Genomic DNA, 10,560 nt, shown 5'->3' with positions numbered 1-10,560 from the left:
GTATTACTGAACCCGTTGAGTAATAGTAGTACTAGCAGTGGGGGCTGGTCCCCCACCTCCCTCCGTGCCATTTTAAAATTTAATACTACACCCCTCCACTTAACCAAACATGATGTCCTCCTCCAGGGACTTGTCACTCCTGACATGTCCAAAGTATGTAAGACAAAGTCTTGCCATCCTTGTCTCTAAGAAGCACTCTGGCCTTACTTCTAATACCAATCTGTTCGTGGTACTTTTCAATATTCTCCTCCAGCACCACAATTCAAATGCATCTATTTTTTATGGTAAATTAGGGGATGGTTTATAGAACATATCAGTTTCCTATTCATACCCATTTTGTTTCATGTTATTGATTGCAACCTCTACAATATAGCATTTGACTAAACCCTTTAGTCAAAGTCACCTCCATCCTCTGAACCAGCATACCCAACTACCCACTGAGTAGATGCTAGATGAAGGATTCCAGGTTGCACTGAGGGTTAGGCACTAGGCTGCTAACCACAAGAGGCCAGTGGTTCAAACCCAGCAGCTGCCCAGAGGGAGGAAGATGAGACAGTTTGCTCCCACAGCTCTGTTCTGTCCCGTGGGCCTGAGCTGATCCAGTACACAGATGAGTGTATGCTGGTTGATTTTTTGGAGACTGGGGATGAAAATTAACCAGGGGACCTCAAAATGTTCATGGAAATATTCCATTACTTTTTAATTAAAATTTTCCATGAACTTTTTGAACTGAGTATGGCAGTTACATAATCTCCTGTCCCCCTGAGGGAAGGGGGGGAAGTCTAGTTTGTCAACCGGGTCATAGCCAATGAGTCCTCTATGTGGGCATGGCTTCTCCTGAGAATTCTGGGAACTCCTGTCCTCCTCCCTAGAGACAAGACACACTCTGCTTCACATTCCTGTTGACAAGCCAGATGGAGCTATGCTGATGGAGCCAGAGCCCTGGAGCTGGAGGAGCCATGTGGAGACCCACGCCAGTGCTGGATCCACAAGATTTTTCACTCACTGGCTTGATATCTTCCTGCATTTGGCATCATTGCGTGAGTCTGAGGAGGAAGCCATAGGAAGGTGTTGGACGTTTGGGCTAATATTAGACCTATGGACTTGATCTGGACTAGGATGTTTTATCAGTATACAATTACTCTTTTTTATAAAGCTCTTTCTTATACACATATGAATGTCTTTTAATTGATTCTCTAGTCAACCTGGACTAACCCACTGAGATATTATAAAAGTAAAATATCATAAAGGTGGGGCAGAAATGATAAAGTGTATCTACACGAGACAGGGAGATCATCAGTAAACTCAACCGTATACCATGACATTTATTCATTTTAATATTTTTGGTTAAATTTTTTAACCTTTTATGATGAATTAGGTGAAGGTTTACAGAGCGGATCAATTTTTTATCCAACAATTCACACAAGCTTGGCTTCACATGATTGCAACTCCCACAATGTAACATCACTTATCCCCACATTATTATTACTTGTAAAATCTGAATGCATTGTATCATCATCAAAGATGTCTCTGCCATTTGAACATTTACCTACCGACTTGTTATTTGAAAATGCAGACTAATTTATAAACATTATGGATCTAAACAAACCAAGTTTTAAGGCAATACATGATGGGTAGGTGCCCTGTTGATGCAATGCTTAAGTGGTTAATCCAAAGGCTGGCAACTTGAACGGGCGCAGCCCGAGGGAGAAGGACCAGGCTCCCTTCGAGAAGAGCCTGGGGAACAACTGTGCCGTGCCACGTGCCTGATGGGCTGGTCAAGTGCTGGTTCCTTGTGGGGTGGAGACTGTGGTTCTGCACTAAATACTCTTGTTTCCTTCCTTTCACCGGCAAAGCAGACACTGAGGTAACATCTATCGGACAGGTGTTGGTAGCAACCCAAGGACTAGAGGAATGCATTTCTCCCCCCACCATCCCCGCATAAAGAGCCTTCTGTGGGCAGTTCTGTCCTCATGCCCACTTCATTCCCTACTGTTGCCCTTGAGCCAGTCACTAATGGTGCGTGCAGGACGGAACACAGGCTGCCTGGTCCTGCCCTGCTCTGGACCCTTGTGTACCTGATATTCACCAGGGCTTTCTTCTTAGAGACTGAGGCTAGAAGCTCTGCCAGAGTCTGTTCAGCACTACAGCAATGCCCAAGCCTGCATTGGCAGAGGGCCGGCTGGCACTGGCTAGAAACAGAGGCCAGGTCTGCCTTGGGGAAGAGAAGAGCTCTCCCACCGAACTGCCTGCCCTGCTAAGAAATGTCAGTGCCACCAAGGCCACAAAGCACTGCAACACACAAGATGTTCTTGTTCCCCCAAGAACCAATGGTCACACCTTTGGGAACAGTGTCCGACATGAGCGTGGTGCGGTTTCCCAATGGCAGGCAGGCCCTGCACGTAGGAACTCGGACATTAGCCAGCAGCTGAACAGGAACAAGACACCATATAGCCTGATGTTCGTATCCACAGAGGGGAGCACAGGAGGGCAGGGGTGGCCCTCCAAGTGGTGGACTAGCGCAGCGGCAGTCCTGGACGGGGGCCGTCCCTCCTTCTGTCTGTATCGGTGCTGGCCAGCCTCAAGGAATGCAGGACCTGAAAACAGGACCGTTCCCAACCCTTGGTTGTTGGTGGTGCGGGGGCCCCCCACAGTGTCCCTCCTTGACAGAGCAGCAGGGCCCTGAGGGCTTCCTAGGCTGTCATCTCCATGGGCAGACTACCAGGTCTTTTCTTCCGAGGCACCCTGGGTAGGTTGGCAATGCTGACCTCTCAATTAACAACCAAGTGCTTCCCTATTTGCGCTACCAGGGCTCCTTCCTGGTGGAGGAAAACTAGTTCTGGCTCTCCGGTCACTGTTTTAGGAAGGAAAAGGAACTACATTCAATGAAAGTGTCTGAGCATAGGAATGGCTCCAAGGCCTGGCTCAGTTCCTCCCAGCAAGCAGCTGCCAACGCTGGATTCCAGGTGCTGGAGGTCGGCTTCACTGCTTGTGTGAGGCCTCTCACTGTGAGCAGGGAGAGGTGCATGGGGCCTTGGCCCTCGGTGAACACCAGGAATGCTCAGTCCCGCTGATCTGGGGACATGTGGAGGTCCGGGTGGGAGGTCGTCCACTGGGAGCAGCACTGAGCACAATAGTGAGTGGTACCGTCCAGTGCAGGCAGGGGGTCCAGCTGGACCAGAGTGGGGGGCTGTAGGCGGGCTCAGGACCTGGCCAGACCCAAAGTGTGGCTTTCTTTGGTCATTCCAGGGCAGCTTGATCCAGGGACCCAGGCACACCTTCCAATGCTCTACAGGGCAACAGTGCTTTGGGGGGCTTGATCCCGCAGCCGCTGAGACAGGGCTGAGAGCACGCAAACGAAGGGCTTCCAGAAGAAGCTCCAGGAAAGTCCCATCCAGGCAAACTAGAGACAACTCCCAGGCTGCCAATCAGAGCAGAGCCCATGAGAGAAGACTACCCGGGCAGCCTTCATGAAGGAACCCGGGCCTTCCTTGAGTGTGCTGTGAGCTGCAGCGAAGCAGACTGTGAGCAGGGCACGGGGACTGTGCTCCTGGGGCTACTTCAGGGTTGGGACCTTCAGGAAGCAGATCGCTGAGGCCTTTCTCCCAGGCTTCTCAAAAGTCAGCTCGACTCATGGAGACCTTATGGGATTCAAGCCGCCGACTGCCCTGCAAGTAGTTAACCCTTAACTGTTTGTGTCACCCAGACTCCGTCAGGACATCATTATTTGTAGGCCATAAAAAAAAAACAAAAAAAAAATTTTTAATGCATCTTGCTGTGAATGAGATGGAACGAGATGGTGCAAGAGCGAAACCTTTGTGGACGCATGAGAGGCACAGGAAGTCTGGAGCTGGGTACTGGGTGCAGCTCAGGCTCTGGGGCTGAAGACCGAGTGATGGGGACACCTGAAGGCTTGGGAAGGAACAGCAGTGGATGCTGGAAGGGTGGGAGAGGGATGGAAGGAAGCCGGGGCCCAGTTATTCCTGTTGTGGAAAAGGCACCCATAGGTGTCCAGCAGGGTTGATGGGGGTTCAAGGCTCAGAGGCACCCTCTGCTCCCCCACTTCCCAGCCAGGCTTCTCTGGGGAAGGGGCATCAGCCTCAGTCAGGCTGCACAGTGCAGGCTTTGGTGGGATGGGAGGTTTGGGGGTTGAACTTCCCAGAGGGCGGGTCCTTGTGCCAGGACCCACTCTGGCACAGTGCTCCAGCCTCCTGGCGAACAACAGGTGGCTTAAAATCAAACTGGATTCTTCCATTTGCTGACAGACAACACACAGAGTTATGCAGTCCAAGTTCCACTGCCTCGTGAGGCTGATGAAAAGACTGAGGCTCAGGGATGCTGGGACCCGCTGTGGGTACTTGGGAATGGGCGGTGGGGCAGAAATCCCATGGCCCAGTGCCAAAATGTAAGGCACTAAGCCACAGTGGGCCCTCGTCCCACCAGGTGGGGTCGTTCAGGGTCCAAGAGAGGCTGAGTCTGCTGAAGTGCTCAGGTTAGGAAGATTCGATGCTGGCATGCTGAACCGTTATCGCCCAAGAGCCTGTGGATCCGCAGGGCACTGCCACGGCGACGTCAGTGGCACATCCGCGTGGTCATTTCTTTCTGTGGGACAAGCAGCCAGAGGAAGATTAGAGGGGCACCCAGGAAGTGGCACCTGACGTTCACAAAAGCACAGCATGCCTATGTCGCTGAGCAGATACTGGCGGGAAGCCTCTGAAGCAGTCTGGGCAAGAAGCCCTTCCTGCTCCCCGGGGAGCCTTGGGACTCAACTTTGAAAAGAGCACGGACAACGTGAGATTCAGATGCGCGAAGGCTGTATAACCAAAACGAGCCGATTCTGACTCAGAGAGACGCTGTGACAGAGTGAAACTGCCCCTCCGGGTTTCCAAGGTGGGGCTGTCCATCTTCCAGGAAGCAGAAAGTCTCATCTCGGGCAGCCCAACATGGAAGGCACTAAGCCACAGGGGGCCCTCGTCCCACCAGAGACGGCAGAGGCATCGCTGAAACAGCCCTGGTGGCACAGCTGACAGGTATGCGGTGCTTCGAACCCACCAGTCACTCTGCAGGAGAGCCATGAGGCTGCCCACCCCAGGGAAGAGTTAGTCTCGGAACCCAGGGAGCGGTCGGAATTGACTGCCTGGCAGGGGTCGGCTCTTGAACGTCCTCACCAGTGGTATCTCCACCACACCAGCACTAGGAGAGCCAGACTGGGATTGTCCTCACCACTGCCCCTGAGTCAGAAAGTCAAAATGGAAGAACGTGCTCAGCGTATCTCAAACTGGAAGAACTCAGGAGAAAAACCAACAAACAAGAAACAGTTCAAGCCTCAGGTCGCAATATTGAAAGATTCTACGGGCAAAATGGTCAGTGATGCAGGAAGCATCGAAAGAAGATGGAAAAGATACCCAGTCACGGTACCAGAAAGCACTAGTCGACACCCCACCATTCCAGGAGGCAGCACAGGAGCAAGAACCAGTGGTGCTGAAGGAAGACGTTCAAACTGCACTGAATGCATCCACCAAAAACAAGGCTCCGGGAATTGACAGAATACCCATTGGACTGATCCAGAAAGCTGAAGAAGCCCTGGAAGCACTTACCTGTCTAGGCCAGGAAATTTGCTGGGGTGGGGCAGCTCACTCCTGGCCACCAGGGGGCGGTGCCTGGAGTGAGAGCAGCCCCTCTCACAAGGGAAACAGGATGGTGTGGGTGGGGCTGCACGGAGAGGCCCTTCCTGATAGGGGGAGTGTCTAAGAGGACCGTGTGGTGACCCTCTCATATGTAGGGGCTTGCTCTGTGGTGGGGTATTGGGTTGTACCCCTCCACAAGCCTCTGAGCAGACGCTCCATCCAGTGTCAGAGCAAAGTTCCCCCTGTCAGAACCCCCAAACCCACTGCCCCTGATTGATTCTAACTCATAGAAACCCTGTGGGACGGAGTCGGACTGCTCGCAATTTTCAGAGTGTAAATCTTTAGGGGAGCACACGGCCTTATCTGTCTCCTCCTTCAGAGTGGTCAATGGTGAAAGGACAATTCTCACGGTGGCCCTTCCACCCACGTCAGTCTTTTATCATGTGCGGTAAAGCAGAGAAGCAGCGAAACAGAGGAAGGAAGGCCCCCAACCAGACGGACTGACACAGTTGCCACAGCAACGGGCTCAGACCTAGGAACAAGTGTGAGGACGGCGCGGGACTGGGCAGGGTTTTGTTCTGTTGTACACAGGGTCACTGTCAGTCAGAACTGACTGGGTGGCCACCACCAACCACCACATCCACGTCTCTGTCACTCCCACCAAATGATGGGATGACTGGGGGGCACTATACAAAAGGGCATCAGAAAACACTTACAGACAGCACTTAACAACAACAGTGATTGAGGGGATAGGCTCGCTGTAGTTACCGCCCCCCCTGGTTATAAGGATGAGCCGTCTTTGAAGCAGGAGCAGAGCGAGAAGGCCCAGGACCATTGGAAGAAGAGTACACTCGGGATCTGTGATAGTTACATAATCTGGTGTCAACTTGCGAAGGGGTGGAGTCTACTCTGTCAATCAGGTCGCAGCTTGATGACCTCATCTGAAGCCACCAAGGAGATAACTCACTGGAGGCCAGCTACACACTACACTCTCTGCTTCGTATTCCTGTTGACAAGACACATGGAGCTGTGCTGCTGATGGAGCCAGAGCCCTGAAGCTGGAGGAGCCACGTGGAGACCCACACCAGCGCTGAGATGTTTCCACCGCCACTGTATCCATAAAACTTTCCACCCACTGGCCTGTGATCTTCTATTGCATGTGTTGCATGAGTTTGAAGAGGAAATTATAGACTGGTATCAGACACATGGGCTAATATCAGACTTATGGACTTGATCTGGACCGGGGTGTTTGCTCAATATACAGTTGCTCTTTTATATAAAGCTCTTTCTTATACTATGAGTCTTCCTAGATTTGTTTCTCTAGTCAACCCAGACTAACACAGGGTTTCTGTCTGAAGTGGGGGGTAGGTTGAGCTCAGAGGCATCATAGAAAGAGACCATGAGACAGAGCACAAGATCCAGGCCAAGAGGGAAGCCGAGGCAAGGAGACTATGAGACAGAGCCGAGCAGCAGAGCCCAGACTATGGGGCTGAGAGGCAGAGGGACAGGCATGCTGCTCCTGATCCGTGGAGACAGAGGGCAAGGAACCAAGTGATTGAGAGGCTGAGGACTAGAGAGGCCTGGCTGCTGGCTGAAGAGAGGTGTTATGTGCACCAGTGATTGTACCCTTACTGTTTACTGATCCTGACCTGCTAGCTTCCCTTGTAAACCCCCTAACTGTGAGTTCTGTGTGGTCACTGCAACAGTGGATCGCACCTAGCGCAGCAGAGCACCGTGGAGGGATGGCTGCTGTCAGAATAGAGTCAAGAAAGAGAGCGGGTGGAGGCATGTCTGATTTCTGCCTCATAACAATAGGGAAGCCAGAGGAGGTCAGATCTGGTCACCCCAACACCATTTTTGCAGGACCTCTGACCTCTCAGTACCCCACCCTGCACGAACCCCGGTGTCTCGTCAGGGAAATGGAATTTTGGTTTTAGAAATGATGTGGCCGCTCTTGCTCACCCCAGTGGTCACTGCCTCTAAAGCCAGAGCCCTGGTGCACAGAAGCAACCTTCCCTGTGTGGACTTGCTTTCTCGGGGCCAGCTTTGCTTCATCCTACCGGGAGCTCTGATATGCATGGTCCCTGGGGACTCACTGGGCTGATGGGCATAGGGTGGTCACTAGTCCAGCAGGTCTCTCCGGACCTCCGAAGGTGAGGCAGGCCCATAGGGCTCAGGGCTGTGAAATGATGGGATTGGGGATGTCCTGAGGTAGAGAGATCGTCTCCCCCAAAGACCATCTGTGGAGATGATAGATCTGCCCTTATTCAATCCCATCACCAGAGACTCCCTCATGGGGACAGCCGCCTGCTTCATGTCTCTGAGGTAACAGGTCACAGGGAGGGCCAATACCTAGAGGACACAAGGCCCAGACCAGGGTGGAGGAGGCACCTGGCCTCCTGCTATCTCCTCCTGATGTGGACACCGGCTCTTTGGGCGGTCCCCTGCTACAACGCTGGGAAATGGACACTGGCTTGTTGGGGGACCCTGGCCCTGGCCTCTCAAGCTGTGTTACAGTGACCCAGGGTTGAGGGTGGCCCCCGCCCTCACCAGCGGCTCCAGCTCCTTGGGGTCGATGAGGCTGAACTCCCTCACGAAGTAGTAGAAGTGCTTGTAGCAGGTGTTGACGTGCGCCTCGGAGCCCATCTGGGCGATGCGGTCAAAGTGGTGGATGTAGACGTGCACGAACACACGGAACAGGCGAGACAGGATCTTCTTCACCACCTGCAGGAAGTTCTTGGGGAACGGCGTACCTGGTGGGGGCGGGAGAGCAGGCAGGTGGTCAGCAGGCACAGCCCTGGCACACTGCACAGATGCTTGGATAAAGGCTCAGAGAAGTTGAGGGGGAGCTGAGGTCACCTTGTGGTTAGCAGCCCAATGCTTAACCCATTGTGCCACCAGGGCTCCTGATAAGTGCTACTCAGTCATAAAAGGGATAAGGCCTGTACACATCCCAGCACAGTGAACCTCAGAAACCTGGTGCTCGGTGAGAGGAGCCAGTCACAAAGACCCCGTGGTGTCTGATCCCATGCCTGTGAAGTGTCCAGAACAGGCTGGTCCCGAGCGATACTGCAGTGGCTGCTAATGGGCATGAGGTGTCTTTCTGGGTGATGGAATGTTCTGGAACCTGATGACTGCATGACTCTGAATGGACTAAAACCACTGAAGAGTACAGTCTGTTCCCGTGAGGCACGTCCATGTCACTTATTAAACTGAATGTTCAAAACGTAAGTGGTGAAGCCCTCAATGACTGGCTGAAAGGCAGGCGGTTTGAACCCGCCCAGGGGAGCCTCAGAAGAAAGGCCTGGTGACCTGCTGCTTCTGAAAGGTCGAGGCGCGTGGGCAGTTCTACTCTGGGCACATGGGTCCCCATCACCTGGGTGCTGCCACTGGCAGCAACAGAGCTCCAGACAAGACCGTGTGTGAGGGGGTGGGGTTGGGAGGGTGCTAGTCTTCCTGTCCTCTCTCGGGGCCAAATGCAGAGTCCTGCTGGGCTCGTACCCATCATGAGACGGAAAGAACAGGGGTAGCGGGGCAGCCCCCTAAGGTGGGTGGCGAGGGAAACAACGGCCACGTGCAGTGGAGTGCTGTGGATTGAACTGTGTCCCTCTCAACGCCGCTGGCAATTCTGGCCCAGCCTGCAGTTATCAGTGTAACCTCATGCAATACACCCAACTACCATCAGAGGGCAGCCCAGCCACAGCTACGCACCCAGAGAACCATACCAAGCAAAGGGACACCCACAAGCTAATCACGACTCCGGGAGACCCCACGTGATAGGCTTTAATCTGTATGGGAGCAGATCGCCCGAACTGGTTCATGGCGCCCTCCGTGTGACAGCGTGGAACTGCTTCCCAGATGGTTCCCACACTGGTCACCCTTTGCGGCTTTCATACAATGTGGCACTGGGCAGGCTCAACCAACCAACCTTTCGGTTAGCAGCCGAGCAACTGGCCTGAGTGCCTGCCACCAGGGCTCGAGGGAACCCCTGCAGTTACCGACCAGAAAGGTGCTGGCACAGCTGAGACCCTGGTCTGCCCTGGAGGCCAGCGTGAGCCCCCGCCCTCCCCCGACTCACCGACATTGGTGGGGAAGAGGTCCTCGTTGTTGATCTGGGCCTCAATCCAGTCCATCAGCAGGTCCATGTACTTGGGGGCGGGCAGCGCGGTGGGCTTGCGGAACTCACGCTCGTCCTGCCAGCGGTACTCGTACTTGGGGCCGCCGGACATGACTGGGCAGGACTGCTCCGTGCAGCCGTCGCTGACAGTGCCGTACACGAGGTTGACGCGGTTGAAGAAGTCCACCACGTGCACGGCCACCCAGTCGTTCAGGTCCTCGCCCGGGGGCAGCTGCACGGCCAGCCGCAGGTCCAGCCCCGCGTTCAGCGACGCCTGCGCCCGCTTGTGCAGTTCAAAGCGCTGCGTGCCCGGCTCGAACTTGCGCTTGGGCCGGAACGTCTTGTCCTTGTTGAAGACTTGCTTCAGGAAGGGGTTGGACATGGTGGGGCTCAAAGTCTGGGGGCTCGTCCTGGATGCAGTGGATGAGCAGTGACGGCAAAGCCACCGGCTCGGTGCGGCTAGGAGACCTGGAAGGATCAACAAGGGGGAAGTGAGGGCTTGCGGGAGGCAGGACCCCTGGCCACTCTGCTCTGAGCACACAGGCATGCGGCCTTTCCCAGGGCTGCGGTTCACCCAGGCTCAGCCCCACTGGGTGGCTCGGGGCAGGTTCTACGCTCCCTCAGGGAGACCCAGGTGCTCCCTTCAGGTGCAGCCACCAGCTCTGTCTGTCTGTCTGTCAGCGAGGCTGCGGGTTGCCATGAGGCTGTGCAGGTGTCCATGACACGTCCAGACTAAGGCAGACTAGGAGGAGAGGCCTGGTAATCCACTTCCAAAAGTCAACCAGGGAAAAGCCCACGGGTCAGAGTAGCCCAACC

The 10,560-nt window shown here is 54.2% G+C and overlaps 1 protein-coding gene across 1 annotated transcript; it reads right to left on the bottom strand.

Annotated features, from left to right (window-relative positions):
• Positions 1-3,739: 3,739 nt before the first annotated feature.
• On the bottom strand, positions 3,740-10,212 carry MOB3A (MOB kinase activator 3A). Its single transcript, XM_004714293.4, has 3 exons — positions 9,706-10,212; positions 8,178-8,380; positions 3,740-4,602 (listed from the first exon to the last, which is right to left on the bottom strand). The coding sequence occupies exons 1-3, from the start codon at positions 10,124-10,126 to the stop codon at positions 4,573-4,575; spliced, it is 654 nt and encodes a 217-aa protein (XP_004714350.1). The 5' UTR covers positions 10,127-10,212; the 3' UTR covers positions 3,740-4,572.
• Positions 10,213-10,560: the final 348 nt, after the last annotated feature.

Source organism: Echinops telfairi, unplaced genomic scaffold (genome assembly GCF_000313985.2).
Source record: "Echinops telfairi isolate 266 unplaced genomic scaffold, ASM31398v2 ScPeMD7_7459;HRSCAF=8497, whole genome shotgun sequence".
Taxonomy (NCBI): Eukaryota; Metazoa; Chordata; class Mammalia; order Afrosoricida; family Tenrecidae; genus Echinops; species Echinops telfairi.
The sequence above is the reverse complement of the archived record's forward strand: the minus strand, read 5'-3'. Positions and strand labels throughout refer to the sequence as shown.

Coding starts and splice junctions, on each gene's coding strand:
- MOB3A (XM_004714293.4), bottom strand. CDS start 10,126: ATGTCCAACCCCTTCCTGAAGCAAGTCTTCAACAAGGACAAGACGTTC. Junction 8,381..9,705: donor CCTCTTCCCCACCAATGTCG/GTGAGTCGGGGG, acceptor CGCCCCCACCAG/GTACGCCGTTCCCCAAGAAC. Junction 4,603..8,177: donor CCAAGGAGCTGGAGCCGCTG/GTGAGGGCGGGG, acceptor CTTGTCCCACAG/AAAGAAATGACCACGCGGAT.